The sequence below is a fragment of the Cyrtonyx montezumae genome, unplaced genomic scaffold (assembly GCF_038088225.1).
Source record: "Cyrtonyx montezumae isolate F1298 unplaced genomic scaffold, pur_monq_1.0 scaffold_23, whole genome shotgun sequence".
Taxonomy (NCBI): domain Eukaryota; kingdom Metazoa; phylum Chordata; class Aves; order Galliformes; family Odontophoridae; genus Cyrtonyx; species Cyrtonyx montezumae.
The window spans coordinates 3,407,614-3,435,302 of NW_027071970.1; the positions used below are offsets into that span (position 1 = coordinate 3,407,614).

The following is a 27,689-nucleotide window of genomic DNA, read 5'->3' on the forward strand; positions in this document are numbered from 1 at the left end:
GGCAAGCCCTATCTTCTGTGGGTCAAGTCTCCCCATGCCACAGGAGATCTGGAGGCTGTGGCAGAAGCAGCCTTTGGCTCATGCAGCACTGACTGCATTGGAGCAGGGAATGGGGTTAACACCCTTGGCTGGTTATGCCAGTGGTGCTGCACTGCCCTTTCACTGCATCCTTTCAGAGAAGGGAAAAGAAAATACATCCCTGTCCAAGAAGTCAGCACAACTGATGGACTCATGCAGAGCTATGGGAGCTCCTACCATGGTGCCAAAGCAAAAAAGAGCAGGAGCATAATTAAATACTCCTAGTAGCAACAGCTGTGCATGTACAAGGCTGGGAAACAGCTTTGCTGGTGGAGCAGCTGTGGTCAGAGGCACTCTGCAGCCTGGGAGCAGCCATGGGGCCCATCCTTCCCTCACAATCACTCCTCTCAGCAACACAGTCACACCTGAGATGGTGAGGATGAGGGCTTGATCACTGCAGGTTGGCTGTGCAGACAGAGACCTGAGCTGCAGGAGGGCACAGCTCAGGCAGTGCTCCTCTGTCCCCCAGCTTGCATACACGCTGCACACACACACACACACAACTTCCCCTTGGCCCAAGCACACCACACCAGCAGCAGATCAATGTGCTGAGCCCTTTTTGACTGTCTGCCCTCTATGTAATGATATTTTAGGATTCAAAGGAGGTGGGTCAGGTGCTGGAAGGGTTTCCAGGTGGTAGAGTAGCATAACAGAGCAAGCGTGTGCCACGGACAAAGAAATTAAATGCGTATGAAATATTGCAAAGCTGTGCTAATGCAATCCGTGCATGATTTCACACCCAATTAACTCACTCCGCACAGCACCAAAACGATAGATCATTTCTCAGACTGTTTATGATTCCACTCGTATTTCAAAGTCTAATTAAAATTGTCAGACGTGCCAGTAACGCCTTCCGTGGTGTGAGAGGGAACCTTCACGTCCTTTGCCTCCTCCCTCTGAGTGCAGGTCACACTGCTGAGCGTGGAGATGACGACGCTGAAGGAGGAGAGGGACCGGCTGAGGGGTGCTGCTGAGGACAAGGAGATGGGTGAACAGCTCCTGCAGGCCATCAGGGACCGGGACGAGGCCATCGCCAAGTGAGTGGGGCAGCAGCCCGAGCCAGGCTGGGTTAGGGAGAAGGGAGCTGTTGCCTTCAGAGTGGGGTTTTTCCTACACACGTGAAGTTTCAGCAGCTGTCAGAAAGCTCTGGAACAAATCTCAGCCTTGTTAAGGCTGATGGGAAATGCTGCCAGGAGCTCAGATTCTTCGAGCTACCCTGTGGCAGGACTAGGGGCCTTTCAGAGGATGCTGTGAGCCCTGATTTTGCCATCCGTGGTGCTGGTGTGTGGCACAGCAAGGAGAAGACTCCTTGAGGGAAGCAAATGGAATCCCTAGCTCCGTCCTGTTCTTCATATTTTTCTTCTTATGCTCTTCCAGACACACAAGACTTGCTTCCCTGCCCATCTCTATTGCAGCCTTGCCTGGACCTCTTCCATGAAGCATTCCTCTGCTCACTCTCTGTCCTTTCCTGTTACAGGGTCTTTTTTGCATCTCTCCACTCCTGTACTTCTCTTTTTCCCTGGTCAGGATTCTCACACTCTTTTGAATCTTTATTTTTCCCCGTCTTCCTCCTCTGTTGTCTCTGCAGTTGTGCTGCCCCATACCTCCTCTGTTGGCTCTGCACCCTGCTGAACTGCCCTGCAACACTGCAGAACAGTGCTGCCCTGAGCTCTTTTCCCCAAGGACAGGCAGAACAATTCACCCCCTGTTCTGTAGGTGGAAAGGATAGGTCTGATCATCTCCAAAATGAGATGGCCAGAACACCACCAGTACAGTGTCCTTACAGACACATCTAATACTCAGGTGCTTGTGAGAGGAGGAGGTGAGGGAGTGCATGCAGAGACCCTACGTCTTTTTTTAAGCGGATTGCTCATCCATGCTCCTCTTGCCCAGGTATCCAGCTACCAAATTCCCACTGCTGTCCTCTGTTACACCTCCATCTGTTGGCACAAACCAGGAGCATCCCAGCTGCACAGAGACGTTGTTCTGACATTTCCCATGCATGTGGGCTGCTGGTTCTTGCTGTGGCTATGGCAACGTGCTGCCGCTGCAATAAATCCCACTGTCATATCCAAGCAGCAGTGGGGAGCTTCAAAAGGCTATTTCAGGTGCTCAGACCCACAGCCAGGAGTGGAAGGGTATGGCTCTGTTAACGACCCTATCAAGCCCAGAGGAAGGGGACGTGAGAAGTGTGCGTGGATGAGTGGTGCGTGATTAATGAGCAGTAGCTACAAGTGAATGGAGACAGTATATTGATGCTAGAAATGAAAGTGTCCCCCTGCAGACAGAGGGGATGGTTCGTAGCAGTGAGCCACCCACCAGGCACGCAGTGCACTGCCTGCCTGCACCTCGAGGGTTAAATCATGTCTGTTTAAGTGCTCCTCCCAAAAAAAACCAACCCAACGCTGCACGAAAATAAAATCACTGCCTGAAGCAGACATCTGGCATGGAAAATTTTTAGCTTGAAGCTGAAGCTTGGCAAACATGGGAAGCAATAGGAGATCAGGGTCCTAGAATGGGAAGCATTAAGCAGTGGCTACCTAGGATTATAAACTCAGATTCCCAAATTGCTCTTCTTCGGGGGAGCGTGAGGGAGCTGTTAGGAAGTGATGAATTAGAGACAGATAATAAGATGCAATTATTCCTCCCCAGAATATTTGCAAGGAAAAATGGTACCCAGCAAAGTCACATTACACAGCAATTGATAACTTCAGGTTTGTGGCCAAGCAGCCTGCACCTACCTGCTTACTTCCCAGCACAGTGAGCATTTCCCAGCTCAGACAGTGTAGGGCATTGCTCCTTCCCAGGAGATAACTCCTTTCCACTTCCCTGTGGCAGCTGGAACATCCCACCCACTGCACAGCCAGGGCTCAGCCATGGGCTCATCTGCCCTCAGAATGCCTGGGATGACACAAGAGAAGCATTCCTGAGAGCCAGCATACTCCATAGAAACAGAGAGCTCTGTTTGAAGCATACTATTTAATTCAAACTATTTCTTTTTAAGAATGACAAACTGTTAAAGTATATGCTTTGATCAACTCCTTCCTTCAGTTCTTCCTTTGCTCAGTGCAAGTCCCACCTCTAGAAACTGGGATTTTCATATTGCAACTTCCTGATCAGCTGAGCAGAGAAAGGGTGTTTGGTTTTTAGCACATTCTATTTCATTTCTTATACATCAGGAAACAGAAGAAATGCAAAAATAATATATATATAGATTCTAACTCATTTTAGTCCTCCATTTTTAATGGCAGATCCTGCACCTTATTCAGATGTACAATATTATTCTGTAGAGCAGCATGTCTGAATACCTTTTCCTATTTTTCACGGTGTCGTTACCTAAAATCTGCTGGTTTTATGGTAAGGATGCCTGCAGTTCTGGCCCACTCTTCAGATAAATAGAACAGAATACAATGGAGAACTGCTTAGGGTTTGGGGACTTTTAAACTGGGGACTTGTTAAAAGCCAATTAAATATAATCATAGAATTGTTTGAGCTGGAAGGGACCCTTAAGGGGCATCTGTTCCAACTCCCCTGCAGTGCACAGGGACACCTACAGCTGATCGAGTGCTCAGAGCCCCATCCAGCTGACCTTGGGTGTCCCCAGGGATGGGGCACACACCACCTCCCTGGGCAACCTGGGCCAGTGCCTCACTGCCCTCTTTGTAAGAAACTTCTTTATACCCAATCTAAATCTCCCCTTTCAGCTTGAAACCATTTCTCCTTGTCCTATCACAACAGACCCTGCTGAAGAGTCCGTCCCCTTCTTTCTTTTAGCTCCCCTTTTAGGTAAAACGTAAATTAACTCCTTAATTTAATTCCTGACTTCTTGCTGTCCCCGCAGGAAGAACGCTATGGAGGTGGAGCTGGCCAAGTGCAAGATTGACATGATGTCCCTCAACAGCCAGCTGCTGGATGCCATCCAGCAGAAGGTGAACCTCTCGCAGCAGCTGGAGGCCTGGCAGGTGAGCAGTCCCCACCACTGCAGGGCAGGGTCCGAGGGCATACAGAGCACACAGCACAGAAACCCACCTGGGGAGAAGGTGTCCACGTGGGAAATGCCCCCCTGGGCAACCTCAGCATCGAGATACGTGGACACAGCACATCTGTGTTTCCATAGCTGAGCAGAAGGTGGGAGGTGGGGAGGTGGTGGTGACTGATCCACTGCGTAGCACTCTTTTCATCAACTTGGAAGACGTGGCACGATGGAAAAGCTAAAATGCCAGCTCTCTACACCAAGGTAAAATAAAGAAATATATAAGTAATCGAATCCCAGACCCACAGCAGCTGGGGGCAGCTGCCCCAGAAATGTTCTGCTGGGGGTCAGTGGGACAGACCCGTGCCAAGCAGAGAGCCCTGATAGCAGGGAAAGCTGAGTCCTCTGAGAAACCAGCACTGAGGGAGCATGAAAATGAGCAGCTATGAGAGAAAAGGTCCGGGGCAGTTACAGGAAGCTGGTGCAGCCCCTGCAAGACCCCAACTCTACTACCACCCAACCTGACTGGTAGAAACCTCTCCCATAAAACCTCACTCCTGTTTCAACTCCACCGTGTTTTCGTTTCTCTTTTTTTTCTTCTTCTCTTTCTCCTGCTTACAGTTTGCTTCCTCAGGGCTTTTTACTATCTGGCTCCTTTGGTTTCTGATCTAGTGGCCTTTCTCAGTTCCTGTACCAACAGCTTTAGTCGTACACCCCTCCTGCCTTTGAGGTGAGATCCCTGCACCCACCGAACACCCACCATCCCCTCGCCTGCTCCATTCACTGCTGTCACCACCTGCATCTGCCTCTGTCCTCACCACCATCTGGCAAGAAACCAATAGGGGTTCCTCATCACCCCTCAGGGCCCTGCATCCCCAGCACCGGGGGCAGAACCTGCAGTGAGGCAGGTCAGCATGGGGAAAGCCAGGCTGAGGTCCACATGCCATTAATCCTGTGTATTCAGCTTGTCTAGCTTCAGGAAATTTCCTGAGGAACATGCTGGGATTTTACTTCTCAAGCTCATCATCTAGTGAGTGACACATGGCACTCTGCAGGTTTGAATGACCTGCTTACTAATACTGCCTGTATTTGATAGGACATCTCCAGCTTAGGGTTTTGGCAAAAGGCATTTAGTCTCAAAAACACAATATTTACACATCCATCTATATATGTATCTGTGTATGTGTAGGTATATTATGTATATACATATATATACATATATATACATATACACACTTTCCCTGGAGTACTGCATCCAGACATGGAGTCCTCAGTGCAGGAGAGACATGGACCTGTTAGAGGCCACAGAAATGTTTCAAGGGTTGGAACATCTCCGTGCAAGGACAGGCTGAGAGCTGGGGCTGTGCAGCCTGGAGAAGGTACGGGGGTCCTATAAGAAAGAATAGTCCGGGGTCTATAAGAAAGAAGGGGACAGACTCTTTAGCAGGATCTGTTGTGGTGGGACAAGGGGAAATGGTTCCAAACTAGAAGAGGGGAGATTTAGATTGAATATAAAGAAGTTTTTCACAATAAGGTTGGTGAGGTACTGGCACAGGTTGCCCAGAGGTGGTGGATGTCCCGTCCCTGCAGACACCAAAGGTCAGGGGACGGGGCTCCGAGTACCTGATGGAGCTGTGGGTGTCCCTGTGCACTGCAGGGGGGTTGGACTAAATGGCCTTCAAAGGTCCCTTCCAACTCAAATGACTCTATAATGACCCTATATAAAATCATACCCATCCCTCATTATGTGACTGGTCAAAGATGGATCTGCCATGCTGGATGTCCACCTCATCTGACAGAAGAGTTGCCTTCCAAATCCAAGTGCTGTAAATTTCGACATGGCAGCTTCACCTCTGCAAACCATTAACACTGATATTTACCTTAACCTTTTCAGCTCTCCCTCTGCCTCTTCCCTTCCCAGTCCAAAGCTTCCCCTGTTCACTTAGCTCTGTACCCTTGTGCTTTCTAGAGAAACCCGTGATACTAAATTCAGGTCCTGGCCATGGCCATCAACCTTTTCTCTCCTGGAGGTGGCACTTTCCCACGTCTTCTTCTCCCCTCTGAGCCCCACTTGTGGCTTCCAGGGCTGGGGAGCTTGCCTGCCAGCAGGCAGAGAGAAGAATGCTGCTTTTCCTGGGCTGTCAAATAGCCCAGCTGTGAATAGCACCAAGCCTGATGTTTAAATCCAGGTGGGAAACTGAGAGTTGAACAGTAAAGGAAGGGAGGAAGCAGTAAAGATTGGTGTGCACCAGTTCAACACCAGTCACGTTGCAGCTTTCTGGATGGTGAAGTGTCTCTCTGCTCAAAAAAAAAAAAAGCAAACAACAAAAAACAGTTTTCCTCCTATCAGACAGTGATTTCACCTCCTTGGTAGCTTTCAGGCCACCAATGGAGCTGGACAACCCCTAAACAAGGATCCCAGGCAGCCCTTGGCTATGGCTGCTAGCACACAATGCCCTGAGCAGCCCCATCTTCCATGCTGTCCCAAGGAGGTGCGTGGCTGGGATGTCACCTGAGCCCACCAGGGCAACAGGCAATGGCTTGTGGTGGCCATCCAGGTCACCCAGATTCCACCTGAGGGTTTCTCCCAGCAGAGGCTGTGTGCCATCACTGCTAGGTCCATAACATCAGCAACTGCTGAGGCTCTTCCAGCCCTCCCAATGGCAGGGTCCACAGGTACCCCAAAAAACACAGTTAAGCTCTTCTGTGCACAGTGTCCAAAATATGGCACTTCCCATGCTGCAGTCTGCCCTGATAACTTTGTTCTCCCAATCTGGGATCAAAACCCTGGAGAAGAGCTGACTTCCCCTGTGGGGATAATCTGTGTGCATAGATTTTCACTGGACTTCAGCTTAAGTACACAGTTACAGCAGAAATAACGTATCTGAAAGTCTAAGATTTGTCAGATTGTAGCCAGGTTTTCAAGGAACACATCAGTGCACCACACTAGCAGCAGCGTAGCTGACATTGTTTTTGTAGAGCAGCTTCACTGTGCTGCGAACATGGATGAAACCACAGCACCTCTGGTGCTTAAAAAGACAAACAAAGAACTGAAGTGCAGTTGTTGGTGCACTGCTCTGCCAAAACCACTGGGAAGGAGCTGGGGCTGCGGGATGAGCACCGAAGTGACAAAACCCACATGGGGTCTTGTGGGCCTATACCTGACCCCGGTCCCTCTGCTCCTGGGGGCACTTCCCCCAGGAAGGCCCTTCAGTGGGGCTGCACAGCCAGCTCTGCCATTCCCTGCTCTGCGAGGCTGCTCAAACTGTTTATCCCCCAAGCAATGCAAGTTACCTTCTCGCTCACTAGAAGACCTCACAGTGGCTCTTGGGGCTGAGCCTGCTGCCGGGCTGGGAGCTGGGGCTGTCCCCCACACTTGTCATCATCCCTCCTCCATCTCATTGCAGCGCGTTTCACACCCGCATCCCCACACAAGCTCCCCTTGGATGTCAGCTGCCTCTAACGCCCATCTCCTCTCCCTCTCCCTCAGGATGACATGCACAGGGTCATTGACCAGCAGCTGATGGACAAACACCCGAAGGAATGGAGCCAGCTTGCTTATTCCTTCTCCAGTGGCTACGTCGTGAAGCAGAGTGCCAGACCCTCCCCCGTGCTCAGGCCGGAGCTGCAGGGGGATGAGCCTGGCGGGGCAGAAGGGAAACGTCTCTTTTCCTTTTTCAAGAAAAATTAATTTGAAAAAGAGAAACCTCTCCATCTGTTGTTGCTTCGAGATGGGGAGGGGGCAGCTGCCCAGCTTGCTGATGGACCCAACGCTTGATCCACCAGGAATAAGAAGGGGGCAAAGGAGTTAACCTTGAGACTCTGCACTATTAACGCCGCACCTGGTCTGAACCAAATGTTTACATTATAAATTGGAGATTTGCAAATTGACATTGTGCTACTGATGGAAAGCAACTTTTCTTGTTCTTCAAGTGAAGCAATGAACTTCAGGGTATATTTAGGCGCTTTGACACAGGTTTAGTGTCTGCTGTGAAGAATGATCTGATTGATTGTCTTAAAAGCATTCTGATGCTGGAGAAGGAAATAAGCAGCCCCAAGACAAAGCAGCACAGGGAATTGGGAACTGCCATCACAGGGAGTGCAGGGGGAAGAAGAGAGCCTAATGCAAGAGAAGTCCCTCGTACAGCTCTCCAGGCCTGGCCAAGTGATGTCCTTCATCCGTCCCACTGGGAGCAGAGCTGCTCTGGCTGCAGCACTGCCATGCTTTGAGAAGATGAACCCTCACTGCACATCCTACCCGAGCACTGTCTGTACCCGTGGCTCTGTGGAGGTGCTCACCCCTCGCCAGGAACCCAGGCTCCTTGCAGGTCCGGACAGTTGTAAGTTTGTGTCTTCTTCAGCCTGTTAGAGAAAGAAGAGTTGCAGGGTCTGTAGTTGCACAAAAACGTTAAGGACTTCTCCCCGTCCCTGTTGGCCATCTACAGCAGATTACAAACTGAATAATGTTGTGGATGTTCAGTCCTGGGGCCCTCCAAAGGTCAAAGGTAGATGTGGAATTTCAGCACATCGCACACCTTTCCCCTAAAGCCATGTACCCCTCCCAAACCGGGTAAGAAACCTGTTACTGTAACAGGATAGCCTCCCAAAAAAACCCACTAATGACTCATTGAGATCCTGTCCATAATGAAATCAAACACCTACCAATGTTGGGTTGACAGATGAGATCCTTAGAAAACACATAGGCACCTGCCTTCACTAAAGCCCCGGGCAATTAGGGGTCTGCTGAGCTCTTTGCCCCACACGGTATGGTTGGCTATGGCCTGAGGGAAACGATGAGTATTTGTCCTGCCCATGGGTCATTTCCCACTCAGCCCCTCAGCCAAATCTCCCTTTAACCCAAGGTGATCAACGTTTGCTTTGCTGTAACCAAGACTTGACCGACAAGAAGGAAAATAGCATGTGGTGCTGGATGTCCTGCAATACATTTCCCTATGCACTGGATGGGCACCTTAGAGCTCTTCCCTTTAGCAGAGTCTACCTTCACGAGGCAGTGAGGCAGGCAGGCCAAGCTCAGAGCTGTCCTGCCACCATGGTGCCACTTTCACACGTTCTCCCAGCGCCCACAGACCCTGATTGATTTCCCTGCTGCTTTGAGGAGGCTACCACCTACACTATCCTGCAGGAGATGAAACTAGGAACGCGTTCAGCTCTGCCCTGCTCTGCAGAGGTGCTAAAACACCTTCCTAAGGGGAGCTGTCAATCCCTGCTCTGTTTTTATAGTCACAGGCTTTCCGCTAGAACTAGCTGTCGAGCACCTCCTCCCGAGAAGCAGGTAAGAGGTTGGTGGGTTGTTTCTTAATTTATTTGACTTATTTATTGCATAGGGCATATATAATACCTCAGTAGAGATATCCTTTCTGCCTACAAAGATTTGAGCATTCCCACGTAAGAAGTCAGTAAAGATTGGGCTTGAGAATGATGAGTGGTAAAACCCATTTAGCTGAAAGCAATGAAACCTGGATGCCACGTCCTCCCCAGCACCGTCAGTGTTGTTTGATGCTAATAGGGAAGGGAGCCTAGAGCCTCATCAGCAGGAAAGGAAACTAAACATCTCCTGCTGAGTGTCTGCTTGTACCCACCTGTGCAAGGGAAGGGACTCAGTGCAGTGCCAAGAGTGCTCTCAGGACAGAAAACCCTCATCCTCCCATCATACCTACATTGTGACTTCTCATAGGACAGACACGAGGCACGTGCTCAGCATCTCCTGCTGTCAGGACTCACTCATGCCCACATCCATTAAGAAACTCTGATCCCTGCAGAATTAGGTGTGGATAGATGGATGCCAGCGATACCTGGGGACAGTTATCCTATAAGGCATATTTCTGGGAGCCGTGTGAACCTCTTGGTCCTCACAGCTCTTCATTCTGCTGTCAGCAATCATCTCCAGGGCCCCAGCAGCTCTCTGCAGGACCACATGCTGAGCAGCTGAGTGGAGCCCTGCCCCCCTTGAAGATGTCTGTCTGTATGCAATCCTAAGGCGAGGGCCTTCAGTTATCCAATGAAGACGCAGTAATGAGATGAAGAAAGGTGCCTTCTGCTACACATTTGCTGAGAGGAAAGTGACTCGTTGGGTTGCAGGGGTAGGCAATCAAAATGCACAGCACATCTCTGCATTTGAGGAGAAACCCACCTTAATCCCATTGCAATTTTATTTAATAGCAGTGATGGAAGGGATTGCAAAAGAAGTCAGCGTGCTCCAAGGTGCCAGCTGGGTATGGTTTCTTCAAGCTAACCCCATAATCCTAAAGACTTAGTTGCACTACTAAACCCGGAAATACAAGAGAGTTGGGTTTAACGAACTGGACAACTGACCAAAGGAGACCTCCATGTGCTCAGCTGCTACTCAACAGGAACAGAAACTGCCTTAACATAGCAGCTAAGCTTCATTTTGTCTTTTGAAAACTTGATCAGTGCAGTCCTTCACATTCCTGTATGTCACGTTGTGTTTTAAGTCCTAACTATTTCACCTTGAGCCACCACTGAAGCACTCATCCCCTTCCCGTAGCGGCCAGGAAGCTGGAAGTGTCCTCGCAGGGCTGGGTTAGGAGACACTCCACTTGTGATATTTTATATTTCAGGACACACGTGGCATATAGAGAACATCGGCTCCAGTGAACGGAATGGAGGAAGTGCATTAATCCAGCAGGCACTCAGGATCCCAAAGTAGACTTAACAAGTGGGATCAGCAGCTCTAAATACAGCACTCATCCTCCTGAGAGGACGGGCCATAATCCAGCCGTGCTGCTCGAGCTCTGCACACAGAGAAGGTGCCTGCTCACACTGAGGTTACAAAGAACTTCCCCACAGTTCAGCAACAGGTGACTGGGCAAATATTTACAGCATTACGTGTAAGGGAAGAGGGACGCATCTCCCTTTAGTAAACTCTGCAAGGGAAGCAGCAGGAAACGTACATGAAAGGCAAGTCACTAGCACTTTATGTTAATACAAACTTAGATCAGCTACTTGCTATCGAGATGAACGCTGAATCAGACAGTGACAACGGAGTAGTTTTGCACAGAGCAGCAGGAAGTGAGGATAGAGGCAGTGCTGCACGCACAAGGACTCCGTAGCTGCATGCACTTGTCCTACTTAGGATGGTAAATTCCAGATATGCCTCTGCAGCAGGCTAACTCCACTCCCCACTCGGCTATAAAAAGCAAGATGGTTTCAACCAAAAGCCAAGGAAGGAAGCGCCTGGGTGCTGCAGGAACCATTCCCTTGGATCGAAAGGGAAAAGCACACAGCAGGGACAAGCAGAAAGAATGTATCTATAGATATGTACATAAACCACAGTGCTGTAATTTTTGTATGTAGCAGCCATGTAAATAAACGGATGGTTTTTATAAGATGCATATTATAAAAATCTATAAAGGCATATTTTTTAGTAAAAAAGAAAATGAAAAAATGCTCTTCTTTTGTAAATAGTTCTCTTCAGAATAAAACAGATCGTTTGTATAATGTCTCAGCTCTCGAGTCACTGCTTATCCTGCCCACCTGCAGGACAAACTCACTTCCTGAACGCACCTAGCAGCATCTTTAGTACCTCATCACCCCAAGAAGTTCACCCAGAAAGCACTTGCATGTGTTCTGCAGAGAACAGGCCTGGAGGAAGAACATCTGAAGCATTCACACCTCCTGCTGCACAGGAAAACAGGCAAATTCAAGTCTCCACCATCCAGCCACCTGCATCCTTTAGGGACCTTCACATGAAGGGGTATTCAAACTTTAAAAAGTTGAGGCAAAACTCAAATGAGCGATGGGACACATCCAGCCTGCCCCAGCTGCATTCAGGCCATCTTCCCATAGCACCTGGTGGTGTTTTCACAACACCTCCCGGGAGCGAGGACCTGCCCTCAATGATCTGCTTGTGTAAAGTGGCAACAAGCACAGTGCAGCTGTACAGCTCCTGGACAGATGCACACAGGTTCAGGAGCCCCTGGGAAAGCAAGAAGACTCCGGGTGCTTTATAACCAACTTGGGTTCTGACCAATGCTGCCACTGCTGAAACGCTTTCCAAGCTCTCTCAATGCTTTTTATGGAAGAGAAAAAAAACAACCCAAAAACATGAGCAAAATCATTAGCATCTCACTTTCCCACTGAAATAAGTCAAGCAGTTACAACCTCCTCTCTCATTCACATTTAAATCAAGGATAACAACTACAGGTTTGAAAGCATAAACTGTTGTTTCACCAATACCCCATTCCCAGAAAGAAAACCCCTCCACGTGCAGCAGAAGGGCTCAGCCCTGGCTTGCCTCCACCCTCCACCTCCAGATGATGGGCAGCAGCGGAAACAGAGCCTCAAAAGAAGATTTGTCAGCTTGTAACCTTTATTTTTAGTTTTTTAAATTTATTTAAAAAGCATAATTAGAAACTTTCATTACAGAAATAATCCTAGCAAACCAGTTAGACATTCCATTGCTCAACATTTAGGAAACTTCACATCAGCACACCACTAGAGATGCAGTCCCCACCCCTTCCCATTGAACAGTCAGTGGCAAGAGCAGATAGAACCGCTCCTCTACAGCCAGGATCAGGAAGAAGACCCCATGTCACACCAGAAAGTTGGACACCTGGATTGGCAGAGCCAAAGACCTGGACTCAAAGAGAACCAATCTTTCCACATAAGAGAACACTCCAGGTTTGGGTGCACCATTTCCTCATTTTATTGCATCAGTTCCAGTCATTTCAGACATTTCTTTACTTCAGCCTGCATGAAGTTGCTCCTTCCCAGATCTGCACACTTGCTACCACAAGAGCCCAAAAGAAACACAGTTGGACCCTTTAATCTGGAAGTGGTAACTGTCACAGGACAGCTTCATCTCAACAGGAAGGCTTTGAGGACTGACAGAGCTCCCTCCTTGTGCATACACCACATTCAACATGAGAAAGCATACAGAATGGATGCCTGGTGCAACTAAAGCTGCCCCTTTCCACAGCTGCCTGAGCCTTACCATCATCAGAGCTCACATAGCGATGCCATCCCAACTCATTCTTTTTCTCGGGTTACCAATACAAGATATGTGAAGAAAACATGGGTGAAGGCAGCTGGCAGTGTACTCCCAGCACCTGAACTGATTAAAAATGTGTCTACACATTCATTGTTTGCATTTTTTTTTTTAAGGAAAAAAAGTCTCCAAAGTGATTGATCGTGATGTGATTGTATGATGAGGGCTCTTACCACAACCCGTAAAATCTTGAAAAAAAAAAATACAGGCAAAATAAGTGACTAAATTTTAGCCTCTCCTGGGGGAAGTGGGAGGAGGGGAGAGGAGGGCTGATTCAGAGCTCATGGACATCGGTGAATCACATCCTACCAAACCAAGGTCAGCAATCCCATCGGGCTCACTGATAAATTAAGTCCACCTTCAAGGTCTTAAAGGAAATCCTACCTTCCATGCCTTTTCGTCAGCTTAAAGAAAATTCTTGATTATTATTTAGGCAATTATTCAGGTGCTGAGCACGTACATTCAGCCCAGAAATCTAATACTTCAGTTACAAAAACAATCTCCCCACCTTTATCTATATCTATCCAGGGCAACAGACTGAGCCCTTGTTATCCCAGAAAAGCCAACACGGGCAAGGAAAACATTGCTGGACACAGCAAGAGCAGTTTGTTTCCAAGAGTGATCCTCCAAGCAAGTTTTCCATTTCCTTACATTAAAAAGCAGACCTCCTTTCTAAGAGAAGAGTCCTGGGAATGATCCTGCAGCAGCTTTCATTTTCAGACACCAATCCAGAACGGTCAGATTTATTTTCATACCTTTTCTCATTGAAAAACACAGCTTTGCCACCACAATTCACATTCGTGTTCAGATCTCCCATTTGTTGACGGGACAATGAGGAGAAAGGGGCATTGGTTTTTTTTGGCAGAACCACACAATTTTTGTTCTCAAAAGAAATGGACCCTCACTTAGGACCGTGGCAGAAGCAGAGGTCAAAAGAGTTTAATTTCACCCTTAAAAAAAAGAATAAAAAGGTTTTATCCAAATAAATCCCACTTCTGCAGGCTGGTTTGTTTCTCGGTATCTTGATACAAACGGAAGGAGAGCACAGGTACAGCTGGGCTGCAGCACAAGATGATGAAACCCAAGGACTCGGCCACAAACCTGGATCATGGCAAACTGAAATTCAAGGCCCCAGCAGCAGCACCAGCTGCCAGCCCAGGGGCTTGACAAGTGAAACCCCAGGCTTCAGCAACAACACCTGCAATCCCGGTACCTAGAAAAAGAAAGCCTGAGCCCCAAGTAAAAGCCTGGGACTCTAAGTGAAGCCATAGGCCCCAGGGGCACCAGTTGCCAGCCTGGAGCCCAACAGAAGTGAAGCCAGAGGCCCCAGGAAGCAGTTGCTGCCAGCCTGAGGCCAACTTGAATTAAGAACTTGGTACTATTTCATTAAAAAGGTGAACTCTGCAGTCCATGATTGGTTGACATTAAGAAGGCATAAGCCAAAGCAACAACGGGGAGGTGAGGCTGGTTAAAGCAATATACATTATATACAAACTCTTGGGTTAATTAGTCCACTTGGTAGGCAACGTCCTTTCCTGTCTACAAGGCGCACTGGAATGAGCAGGGGAGGAGAGAGGGGCAAGATTCCATCCGATACCTTCTTGGCACTGAAGTGGTAAGGTGCCAGAGCCTCTTGATAGAAAACATGGAGAAAAAAAAAATAATCTTTAAATAACGGCACAAAACTGAGAAAGTCCTCCCAAAGCCTGCCCCAGTGGAACTGCCCGAGTCTAGCTGGAAGGGCTGATCTGTCAGAGCAGTCTCTGCAGCAGGGAAAGGGCATTAGCAGCACCGCTTCTTCCTTTTACTGTTCTTCGTTAGCTTCACCACATCGTTCTGTTGCTGCTGTTGCTGCTTTGCTAAGTTCTCTTTCTTTGCTCGCAGAACTAGCTCTGTAATGCAATTAAACATCTGCAAGAGAAACAAGCAAGATCAGACCAACTAGGAATTCAGGCTAGTCATTAGAGAGTTGCCTTAAAAAACAGTGTCTGCTCTTGTAAACTTTTCAGTAATGGCTCAGAGATCTTTTCCAACCTCCCAGGACAGGCCGAGCTCATAGCTGGTATCCTCCAGAGTCACTTCCAAGCTACATCAACAATGCTTCTATCCCCTTTCCCAGACCAGTAAATAAAAGCAGGTGAGCTTGGCAACTGAAACCTGGAGTGAAGACTGAGCAGTTCTTCTGGCTATAAGCACCTCCTCAATGAGGCATCTTTCCTGAGAACTACGTCAGTGCTGTAGAACTAATAAAAACGCAGCGAGGTCTTCATTCCACTTCTCAACCTTTTCCAAATGCAGTCAGATGCCTCTTGTCATGCTACCTACTCACATGCAATTTGAGTGAAGCATTTTATCTTTCTCCCTTAACAGAAATAACGTAATTCTTTCTTTTTCCCAAGCCAGCATCTCCAAGTAATTATTCTGCATACTCTGCATATCATATTACCTCTTCCACATTAATATTTTCTTTGGCGCTGGTCTCAAACAGTTGGATCTCCATCTGCCCAGCAAATTTATAGGCATCTTCTGTTTCTACTACTTTTCGCTCCGGGTCATCATTCTTGTTCCCCACTAAAAGAAAAAAAAGGAAGAAAAAAGTCAGCACAGTACTTACTCAGTGGACTGACTTGACAAAGAAGCCTTAAACCTCAGATGGATGGTTTACCTAGTATCCGGCAGACATCATCACAGTTCTGATTAATTTCATGCAACCACCGTTTCACGTTCACAAAAGATTCTGCACTGGTTACATCATAGACAACAATGACTCCATGCGTTCCTCTGTAATACCTATGGAGCAGGAAAAGACAACAAATGTTAATTCAAGTTATGGATCACTTTCTCAGCTCTTTCTCCTGCACTTTGCTTTGTTGATGTTCATAACGAATCCCCAAGTTAAGGCACTCAAACACCCCCATTTCAAAGAACCATCAAGGTTGGAAAAGACCTCTAAGCAAGTCCAGTCCAACCATTCACCTACCACCAATATTTAGCCAGGAAAGAGTGTATATGTCCAAGTCAAGGGCTGCCAGCTTCTGCAGGAGAATACTGTGAGAAACAGAGTCAAAGGCTTTGCTGAAGTCTAGGGAGACAACGTCAACAGCCTTTCCCTCATCCACCAGCTGGGTCACTTGATCACAGAAGGAGATCAGGTTGGTCAAGCAGGACCTGCTTTTCACGAACCCATGCTGGCTAGGCCTGATCCTCTGGCTGTCCAGCACATGTGGTGTGTGTGACCTCCCTCAAAGATGATCAGCTCCACAACCTTTCCTGGCACCAAGGTCAGGCTGACACGCCTGTAGTTCCCCAGATCCTCCTTACAACCATTCCTGTAGATGGGAGTCACACTGGCAACCATTTCCTTTCCAGTGGAATCTAGAGTTCCCTGCTCATTTAGCCCATGCTAACAGATTTCAAAGCCTGAAGTCTGCTGCTGACTCCCTTGCTCATGCTGCCAAAACTCTCAAAGATGAATTGTGCCTTCTGGCAACGTGAGCCAAAGGCAGCAGTGCCCCCAGCATGTCCTCAGAACTGGTTGTGTTGTGAACCTTAGCACTCCATGGGCCACATCAACTCTCTGCAGTAATTTTGTTATCCATGAAAGATTACTTCCAGATTAAAATCTCCACATATACTCAACCCCCCCAGTCACAGTTCTCCTGAGCTCACAAAAATTTCTGTCCTGTTGAACAACTGTGCTCCAATCACACCTTCCTACACAACAGATCTACTCCATATGCACATTCAGTGCGTTCTGCTACCTCCAGCCATTAAAAATAAGCTTTGCTTTAGTTTATTCCTATTCGTCTTGGGCAATCAGCATCTTTAAGAAATAAGTAATAATGATACAAAAAGAAAACAAATTCAAGTTCCAGTGTTACCACCTTCACAAAACTACTGGAGGCAGGCAGCATGCACACAACAATCTATAGAAAGCAAGCTGCACCTCCTCAGTTTTCAGCCATGTTCTCAGGTACTTTCTTCACTGTAGGTTTGCAGCTTTGACCAAAAAAAAGTAACTGAAACAGCTGACAGCAAGGCCTTCACCAGTATCCAGCTTTCTATCTCAAGTAGCTTTATTTCTTCCTCATTCACCTCCTTTCTTCTGATAATATTCAAGATCTTTAATGAAACAAAAGCATACCAAGATGAGGAATTTCCCTTAAATTGTGACACTGCTTCTAGAGCTAGTTATTATACCACAAGCACTTACTGCAGCAGTCTCACTTCGGCTGCATTTTAGACTTATACTGTGACCACTCTGGTTCTGATAATTCCTTCCAACTCAGCAAACATTGTTTTGAAATTCAAAACTGTTTAATCTAATCCAAATGTGCTACCACTGTCTTCTGTTAAAGAATGGATGGTGAGGCCACCCCACCTGCCTCTGTAAAACATCAACGAAGACTTCTCAAAGATGGGCATATATCACAGAGTGCACCCCTCCCTTTCCCCCCCAGCTATTTTCACCTCCTAAAGTCTTTGCAGTTATAGTCATGGCACATCAACACTTCTCTGTAATGAAATGCACACACTACAGGAGTAGCAGAACCCACTCCTTTTGCTCCCCTGGGTGCTTTCAGAAGACAGCCAAATGCACCTCCCATGCCATGCTTTACCAGAAATCTGTGTGTGCACATCCATGCTCCTTGGCAAGAACTCAGGTGAGATTATTTATGAGACCCTGCACTGCCACACATTCCAACTCATTCTCAATCTGTTCCTCTAATGCTTGAAAACTTGTTACAGCACTGCACTTGTGGTTTACCTAGTTACAAGTTTATATCCCTCAGAGGAAAATATTCCACAGCCTGAATTCACGCATTGCAAAACCTTTTCCTGATGGTACTGTTCTATGTGATAGCATCAGAAAAGGGAAAGACTCTTGATCCTATCAAAACACATTTCTGAACTGCAAGCTCACCCCTATCCCTTCATAGTCTTTTAATTCAGCACCTCTCAGGCCAGCCTACCACTTCCTCTCCAACACTGAGCAGCATCATGCTTACAAAGACAACACAGCCTTTAGAGAAAAAGCAATGGTTCAGTTACACCTACGCAGAGCTGCTTCGTTCTGCTGGGCACACCACAAACCCATGCCCTGTATCTCCACCACCCAGACCAGAGACCCAATGGAGGGAGCATCCTGCAGCTCCTACCTTGCCCACGCATCCGGGTTTTCTTCTAAGCAAAAACATATGGTGCTGGGGAGTAGGATAACATGCACCCTGCACACATAGGTCCCTCTCCTGACACGTTGTCAGCACAGTTGTTTGCTTCTAAAGAAGAGAGCTGTGGGCTGGGCCATGAAGCACAGACCACTGTGACATTCAAAACTCTGCAGGAACTGGGATCTCCTGCCACAAAGCTAATATCACCAGCCACCTCATAAGAAATATCTTCCTTTGTGCAAGACAGTAACCCCTGACTCCTGCTGAGTTCCTATCAGCATACATTGCTTCTATTTTTGGAAGAGAGACTTGTCTGGCACATCTTTCTAGAAAGGTTGCCAACCCCTCATTTACACTAAAATGTCATTTTCTCCATTGGCTGACATCACCTTTTAGCAGCTCAAGAGATAAGACTATGACTACCTTTTATTCCCTAACTCCTAAGCCTTAAAAATACACAGTTCAGTTTTTTCAGGTTTTTTTTTGTTTGTTGGTTTGTTTGTTTTTGATTAAAAAAGCTAGCCATGACATTTTCTCTCATTTATTAGATACAGCCTTGGGTCCCAGAAAACATTTTAGGCTTAGCGAGTACAGCAAAGATGCCCCAAACCCAAGAGCAGGACAGTACTAAAAAAGACAAAATCTGGTTTATCCTTCTCCATACTTCAAATTTCAGAATGATGCAGTGCAGAATTGCTTTTATAAGAAGTTGTGGGCATTGGCAAGTAAAGAACAGATGGGGCTTGCAGGATTCATGGATAAGTACGTGTAGGTTCTGTCTTTTGGCAACCAAGAGGTAGTTCAGGTTTTGGCACTGGAGAAAGAATGCCACAGCTTCTTCCCATCCACATCTCATGGAAGATGAATACTGTAAGAGTGACAGCAAAAGAGAAACGAAGCTCTCAGTTTCAGAATTGCATTGAAGGACTGAATGACTGATGCTAGCTTTCCTCTGCAAGGCAGCTGCACTCTGCCAGACCCTACAAGAGTCAGTATCTGCTACCACTCCCAGTGACAAATATGTTAAGAAAATACAGCAAATAAAGTTATATTCCCAAGATATTACTCCGTTTTGCTGACAGACCTAAGCTATTTCCACACGTCTGTGCAGTTGGATGCTCGGTAGTACACAACTACCTTCCATGCAGTTGGAAAACACACCTAGATCCAGGGGCTTTAAATACAGCTTTGGTGTGGAAAATGACTAAGGATGACAGCATTTAGGTTGAAATAAGCACCAGAAGTACCCAAGCAGCTTCTTTTACCTACAGAATTGTAAAAAAGTGCCTTAAAACATTACCTACTAATACAGCTGACTTAAATCAGAACATTTTTAGAACTGGTTCATCAAACTGATAACATCCTTCAGCCATCTGCACTCCCTTCTCATGTCCTCAAAGATCACCTTTCTAAACACAAGGGAGCACCTTGACATCTGTTGGTGCATTCTCTACCTCAAGATACCAGTAAGAAACCTCTCAAATTTCCTCCAGTAAAAGCTTCCAAAGATTAGCATCTGGAGATGTAGTAACTCATTTTATGAAGGGAAATAAATGAACAATAACTACAGCTGACCAACTTGAAAGATAAGTCAGTGATTTAATACAGCATCTTTGTATTTCACTTGTTTGTTGTATACAATTCCTCGTTTTTCGTTCCTCTAGGACTCTAACCGATTGCGGAGTATTTTAATTATCAATTTCCATATTCATCTTTTTGGGGGGATGTCCTGGAAGCACATGTGTTGTCAGAGGCCTGTTTGACTGCCTTTTGGTCACCATGTCTGGCTTACAGCACATATCAATTCAACCATCCCTATCGTGAACATGCCATTCCTTGTGAATGCATGGGACAAAGTTTATCTGCTAACATCTGATAACTATTATGCAAAACTTGAATCGTAAAACCAGAGTCCTGAAGCAGAACAAGAGCAGTCCAACTGCAAATCAAGTACAGAACCTAGCTGTTCATACACCTTAAGTATTTCTGCTAATACAACAAAGAGATGGCATGCTACACCTCTGGTGAATTTAAATCAAATGTATAGTTGGGATGAAATTACACACCAACCAAATCCATACTTGTCCTCTCCTTCCACTACAAAGTAGCTGTCCCAGTTCTCTCACATTTAATAAGCAGTAAAAATAGTGGCTATCTTTTATAATTTTCAGTCTGAAATTCTGATTTAAGTTTGATTTTTCCTCCATTTCTGTAGGATCTCTCCATCTATTTCTATGTCATTTCTATCCCTTAACACTTTTACTCTGTTCTTCAGTTTCTGCACTTTACAATACAATTGAAACAATATGTTTTCCAGCTTCTTTACTATTAACTTTCTACTATCTCAGCCACTTTGCAATCCTGGGTCTAAACTGCAGCACTTCCAACTTATTACTATTACCACGTGGACTCTTAATTTCTGTCTTGCTTGCCTCTTGGCTCAATAGAAATCTCAACATGTAACTGTAAAGGCACTTCCAGCCTGCAGTAACACTGAAGGAACACATCTGATATTCTTAACCTCAATCCAAACAGTCATTGTAACAAAGACTCTACATCACTCTGTTGACAGCCTGCCTGCACCCCACCCATGATGTGGTCAGCCAAGCCCTTTCATAAATACTAACATCATAACTCTATTTGCTTGGGGCTCAGTTTGGCCTAAGCAAATCAGTTACTGTATTACTTTGCCAACGAACAGAGAGAGAGGAAACTCTTTCCAAAATCAGAATCTTGTAATGTATCACCTGTGAAAACAGTACATATAGGTCAAGAGTGCCTCTGAAAAAATCCCAGGGAATGCTATGCAGTCACAGCAGCCCACCCAGCAGCAAGGGAAACACGATAACGTAATCAGCATTTTCAAACTGTTATCCTCAACAGCATAAGAGCACTTGGACAGAGGAACTTCTGTGCTTACAGTTGCACAAAGTTCAAATCTTTCTTCCTGGACAGGCAAGATTCTGGAGCTGCTTTACCAGCATTCGGGCAGGAGAGCTGCAGCCTTCACTTCCTCAAGAGAACGATTTGTACCTGCTCTGGTAAAAGGCAGTGCAAAATAAAGGAAGAACTGAGTTCAAACAGATCATGGCACAAGTGCCTCCAATCACTTCAGCTTGTCCAATTTCTACTGCAACTGAAGAAAAAAATTCCATAAAATACTAGGCAAAGTCTGACCTGCAGCTATTCCTGCTCACAAAAGGAAGCCTCTTTTCCTGGTATTCCCCATTCAGTGCCGGATACCATGGCTTTTTAAACGAGCTGGCATCAGCCCCTTAGCCCCATGAACCAACACTCATTAACACAGCTCTGAATTGTGTCAGGGAATCTGAAAACAGGAAGGCCCTCTGCTGACTCAGCACTAATTGGGGCACGGCTTGTCCTGCATGGACAGCTGATAGGAGCTGCAGTACAGCTTCACCGCCCTCCCCTCGCTGCTTCCTGCCCCAGGCTGGCTGCAGCACTGAAAGAAGAAGTGATGTCACACACAGGAACCCTCCCAGAGGTAGCAGAGTTTTTTCAAGCTAAACATTTAGGAAACAATGGAAGTAATCCAGTAGTATCTGTACAGAAGTGCAGAGGGAAGGGGCGGGGCACACATATCCAATTTTGCCATTTCTAGCTGTTCAGGCATGATAGATGCAAGCAATCCCACTGTTTCCATGTCTGAGTAATTTAAGCAATACATCAGACAAAAACAATCCTCCTCTCAAAATGCAGCCACTAAGAAGTCAGACGTGAAAGTAGAAATGAAATACCTGACTCTTACAAGAAGATTTTTTTTAATACTCAAAGGAAAGCAAAGTTGCACTTTCAAGAACATCTCTTCCTACTGCCCTCAGTCAGGCACTAGCAGTCCAACATTTACAAACACACATCACTCTTAGTTCCCACCGCTGAAGCTCTGGGTGTGGTTTCTCCAGGAACAGGAAAAGCTGTGCACACGCTGTTCAAAAGGACAATGAGCATGAAACTGAACCCAAACCAAGGAAAAGGTTAACTTCGTGTGGGTGTCTGCTTCCACAGAGCTCGACACAAAGATAGCCTCTAAAATGCATTTGTTCTAAAAGAACACCCCATTCTTAGTCCTCAGAGCTACTCAGTAATACAACACAGAGGATTTGTATCCACACTTCTGCAGCACGTTCAACCAGGGGATGATCTTCCTGGGCAGGCTTTCAAGATAAGTTTCCTAGTATATGCAAAACAGTGAAATAACTCTGCTTGGAAAACTAGAAGCAGAGGAGTAAGACAAAGCCATAATGGAAACACACAGAATGTTGAAGGAATTTGAAATCTCAGTTTCAAACTTACCCAGAGTGACACCACCCCATCTGCTCTAAACCAACTGAGAGAAGTCCCACTACAGACAGCAAAGCAGCCATTATCTGATCAACTGCAACACTAAAACATCTCAACTGCAAGTTCCATACACAGAGCTGTAAGTCACAGCTACACTCACGTCGATGTAATAGTTCGGAAGCGCTCCTGTCCAGCTGTGTCCCAGATCTGTAGCTTCACTTTCTCTCCATTGATCTCAACCGTCCGGATTTTAAAATCCACTCCAATCGTGGTAATGTAGCTGCCTGAAAGGGTAAGTGAGGCCAAAAGTCTCATTTATTTTGTGTATCTCAAAACACACTTCTGACCCCACCTGCTCATCGTTTAAAATGCTCTCTCAGGTTATGCTGATCTCTACATTTTTATCCACAGCTAACAGATTTTTTTCTAGCCAAAAAGCCACATCTCCCATGCCATCCTAAAAAATTTTAAGCATCAAAAAATTACTCTTCTATTGGTGGTCAAGGTTCTATTGGTGGCCCAAATATCTTAAGTAACTATGCAAGTATTCTTTGTGTAAAAATTCAGAGACAAAGCTTCTCCTCAAATGCTAATGCAATTGCTTACTTTAATGCAGTCTGTTCTAAGAGTTTCCTCCCAATAAATTAGTTATGTCACAAATGTAAGTGACTGAGCTACAATATTCAATCAGCCTAAATCCCAAAGGGCCAATGGGAAGTCTGCACAGAGCACTGATTAAGCTAAAACACCCAAGCTATTTCTGGAACCAAGTCAGTATTTAAATACTGTGGTACTTTCAGTGATGAGAGAAGATCAAACAGGATGGCTTATACAGGCATGCAGCAAAAGAAGCAGAGCTAGAAACAGCGTATACAGCTACCAGCATGCAAATACAACACAACAGCTCCTTGCCAACCAGGAGCACTGGAGCAGACCTTGACCATTTCACTCAGCGAAGTCAACAAGATACTCACCTGAGAATGTGTTATCTGCAAAACGCAACAGCAAGCTGCTCTTGCCCACACCTATGACAAACAAAGACATCAAGAACTTTCAGTGCAGTCATCCTGGATGTCAGGTAACCTACAGTATTTTAACCATTCACTATTTTTTTAAGCAGAATCTTTTCTCAGCAGATACCTTAGCACCATCCCCATCCCCCTTGAGCAGCCACCTCAAAACTGTTCCTGAAGATCTGATCAGGTGTTAAGTGGCACGCTGCAGTTACTCCAAGACATGGCATCCTTCCCGTTGCAGCACAGGGATGTTACCAGTTTTGTGTCCCCTCATTTCTCCAGACCTCAGCAAGCTCAAAACAGTATTTTCAGAACGAGTCGAAGACCACAGCCTGAAGAGGTCTCAAGAGTCTAATGACCAAATGCAATTATCTGATCCATAGGCTTACATTTGCTCAGGAAAGATCCAAAAATGAGGACGTCCTGCTAATTAACAAGTGCTCAGAACACTAAACTCCTCTGCTGAATTCCACTTGCACATCAGGCTTGCATAGCTGCCTACCTCCCATTCATCTGTGTTGTGCTGAACAGCAGTGGAATTTGGACTACTTAAATAATCAGACCAGGGTTTGGTACTATAAAGCTTATGATATCGTGGCCACAGTTTAACTGAAACCTGAGCCAAACAGAGGAGCTGTTTGCTTTGGAGCATCCAAAAAAGGCTTGTTCTCTATCTAAGAGGAGTGACACAAACCTTTCTGAAGTTGTACCTTTTGCCAAAATGCTCTGTGCTTTGAGCATCATCCATGCTCTCCTTAAACTTGCTTGCACCTTAATTACACCCTATTGCATGGAAACATTTCTCACCATTCTAGAAACAAGAATCACAAGACATTTGTTACACTCAGCCAAGAGAATCTGGGAATCAGAATGCCTCAAAGTTATCAACTCTGCAGAACAACTCTTCTGTTGCTGTCCCTTCCACCTTCCTCCCCCCTCGAAAAAACAACTGCTACAGCATGAAGAGGAAATTGAAGTTCACCAGGGAGATTATCTATTGGATCTTTTCAGGTAGAAGTTATTTAAGCTAACTATTTTGATGATCTATAACTTCCAAGTTCTTCCTAACAGTAGTGTTCTAAAGGCAGATGTAAAGGCTATATAGAACTTCTACATCTATATATACGTACATATATAGAATGTAAGGGTGAGGAGACATATATATATTCTATATATAGAATACAAGGGTGAGGAGACACTGGAACAGGTTGCTCAGAGAAGCTGTGGATGCCCCCTCCCTGGAAGCATTCAAGGCCAGGCTGGCTGGGGCTGTGAGCAACCTGATCACTTGGAGGTGTCCCTGCACATAGCAGTGGGTTGGAACTACATGATCTCAAAGGTCCCTTCCAACCAAACTATTCTATGCTTCTATGAATACTTCTTGGCCGTTCACATCTGAGGATAGCTATCAAAAAAAAAAATAATAATAAAACAAAATCCTTGAAAAATCAGTATTATACCAGTATTATCTGCAAAAAGTTTACACATTCAGAGAAAGGAATATTCAGTTCTCGTTAAGGAGGAGGGAAAAAAAATTAAAAAGGACACAGACATAGTGGGTATATACTGAATATACATCTCAGAGCACTTCCCAAACTGTAACAATGCACTGGTTATTTAGGAAGAGCTAAGACCATGCAAAGCACCAGTCAGCTTAAAAAGGAAAGAAAAAGAAATGTCTTCAGCAAGTACCCTGCTTTCTGATCAAACCGCCTTCGCCTCCAGCCTAATGAAAAGAAATATGTGCTGGAACCCACAGACACGTCAGACCACACCACCTTGTTAAGAAGCTGGCCAGCCCCAAGCTATGCTGCAGAGCTGCATGGCTGCACATGACCACTACTCTGTCAGCCCATGCAGCACCGCGTGGACTCACGCTCATGCACAGCACTCAGCTGGCTTCCAGAGAAGAGAAACCTCCCGAGCTCAGCAAGTTCCACATGCTCCAGATGACAACGATCTCACACCACGTCTGACCCGCACGCTGCCAGTGCTGAGAAACCACACTCTTCTTCATACTCTGCTTCCTACACAAAGTTATTTGAAGATCTGAACAGAGAAGGATAAGAGGGCTCCTGGCTTGTTGGAGACAGTAAAATGAAACAAAACAAGAATGGGCCTATTGACTTGGCAAAAACAAAATTAAAAGCAAATTTCTGTGCTGTATCAGTTTCTAAAACCTGAATGTTACTGAACAGCGAATTAAAATTGCACAAATGAATTGAAGTAACACACACAAAGCCCAGATCATCCGTATTATTTTAAACATTCGGAACAACTGAGATTAACAGCAGCTTCTCAAGATGACCTGCTCTAAAAACACACAAACCTACTACCCTTGACAAATTTGCTTACAGAGGGAAGTGGATGAAACATTATCATTCACCCAGTATCAGTCTGCTTTCCATTACAAGGCCTTTCTAAACACCAACAAACAAGGCAAACAGACTAACGTGTGGAAGCAGGGACAAAGCCTTACTGTTGTGGTAAGCAAAAAGAAAAAGAAAGAAAATCAATATTGAAACTACTCAGTGGGATTTAATTACAGCAACAGAGAACCACATGCAATCAGACAATTCTCACAACACTTTCTTTCCTCCCTGGATGCAACACAGAGACTTTGCTCAGCACGACTCAGCAAAGACATTTCATTTAATTGTTCAAGACAAGGAGAAGCCTTCCTCAGAGTTTTCACCATCCTGTTTATCTTGCCTGAACAGTTTGGCACTCATCAGCAAGCAGAAGCATTACTGCTTCACTCAGAATGCAGCATTTGGTTTTAATAATCCACAGGCTCCCAGAAGGGCCTAGGGTTTTAAGCTGTTCTGAAGCTCTCACACTTTCTTCCTATTCCTTTCTCAGAAAACAGCCTTTCCCTTCTTGCAGACAGTTTAGCATAGAATAGAATATTTTTTACATACAGTAAAAGCTTCTGGAGGTGACAACTGCCAAGAGCGAGCATCGCTGCATGCTGGGACCTGCTGCCTTATGGACCACACCTCTCTTAAAAGAAGAGGGTGGATACCATCTACTCCAGTTTATGGAAATGTAACTGTGAGCTGCTGGAGGGTTACCAGTGCTGAATGGGACCGAGGGCGAGATCTTCCAGCCCCACGTCCCTAGCACAAAGCACAGCGCACAACCTGAGCTCACTGCTGGCCCTCCAGAAGTTTCTGAAATTGCTGTAGAAGCATTCAGTGGTTTATTTCCAAGGCACATAACGATCCCTTCTCCGTAGCTCTTCTAGGCATTTGCACACGGTACCAGGACTAGGAACGCTACGAGCTCATTGAGGTGAAAGAAGTGTCAAACTCCACAACTGAGATTCCAGGCAGTCCCAAGGGACGATCTGGTTAATAACCAAGAATTAATATCTGAGAGAAAGCAGCGATTGCAGCACCGGGAGCAGGAGCCGTGATGCCTCTACCTCGTCCACTCCGGCAGGGAACTCCCTCCCAACCCGGCGGGGACCACTCAGCAACCCCGCATACCGATGCTGGCACAGCCGATGTCACCCACACTTGGCCGTGGCCAGGCTGCTCACCACAGCATCCCGCAGCCCCACGGCGCTGCGGAAGCCCACGCCCGCCCGCGGTCCCCACACGGGTGGCACAGCCGCAACCCCCTCCCACCCCCTCCACCCCCACCCCGCCGGGCCCAGCCCGGCCCCGCCGCCCCCCTCAGGCCCCGCCGCGCCGCGCAGCCCCCGCCCCTCACTGCCTAATGGTCGGGGCGGGGCGGACCGCAATCCCTCACCGCTGTCGCCGATGATGAGCAGCTTGAAGAGGTGGTCGTAATCCCGGGCCATGGCCGGGAACGGCGGGAGCGCGGCGGGCGGGAGGGAGGGAGGGAGGGAGGAGGGGGAGGGGACGGCGGCGGGCCCGGATCCACTTCCCGAACAAACAGCCGGAACTGACAGCGGCACCGCCGCGCATGCGCATACGCACCGCCGTAGGTCTCCAGCTGCGCCGGCACGCCGCCGCGCACGCGCAACGCCTCTCCTTCCGGCGCGTGCGCGCAGCCCGCCCAACGCGGCTCTGCGCTGCGCATGCGCGGTTTCCCTATGCTGGGTGAGGCGGTACTTGTGCGCCTCAGGTCGCCATGATACCTCGGGTGACGGG

At 46.7% G+C, this 27,689-nt stretch overlaps 2 protein-coding genes across 2 annotated transcripts in view; one reads left to right on the plus strand and one right to left on the minus strand.

The window, feature by feature from the left end:
- BICDL1 (BICD family like cargo adaptor 1) overlaps positions 1-7,742 on the plus strand; it is a 40,976-nt gene extending 33,234 nt beyond the window's left edge. The window contains exons 9-11 of the mRNA XM_065738654.1: positions 985-1,115; positions 3,920-4,040; positions 7,542-7,742. Of these exons, the coding sequence (XP_065594726.1) occupies positions 985-1,115; positions 3,920-4,040; positions 7,542-7,742 (453 nt within the window). The remainder of the gene's footprint in view (positions 1-984; positions 1,116-3,919; positions 4,041-7,541) is intronic.
- Positions 7,743-13,172: 5,430 nt separating this feature from the next.
- On the minus strand, positions 13,173-27,431 carry RAB35 (RAB35, member RAS oncogene family). Its single transcript, XM_065738836.1, has 6 exons — positions 27,325-27,431; positions 23,527-23,577; positions 22,713-22,836; positions 15,745-15,869; positions 15,526-15,650; positions 13,173-14,990 (listed from the first exon to the last, which is right to left on the minus strand). The coding sequence occupies exons 1-6, from the start codon at positions 27,374-27,376 to the stop codon at positions 14,862-14,864; spliced, it is 606 nt and encodes a 201-aa protein (XP_065594908.1). The 5' UTR covers positions 27,377-27,431; the 3' UTR covers positions 13,173-14,861.
- Between the last annotated feature and the right edge of the window lie 258 nt (positions 27,432-27,689).

What these genes read in the sequence shown, in the direction of transcription:
- RAB35 (XM_065738836.1), bottom strand. Translation starts at nt 27,376, where the DNA reads ATGGCCCGGGATTACGACCACCTCTTCAAGCTGCTCATCATCGGCGAC. An exon ending in TTCCGAACTATTACATCGAC is followed by an intron (nt 15,870 to 22,712) that starts GTGAGTGTAGCT and finishes CCTGCTCCATAG; the next exon opens with GTATTACAGAGGAACGCATG. An exon ending in AAAATATTAATGTGGAAGAG is followed by an intron (nt 14,991 to 15,525) that starts GTAATATGATAT and finishes TTTCTCTTGCAG; the next exon opens with ATGTTTAATTGCATTACAGA.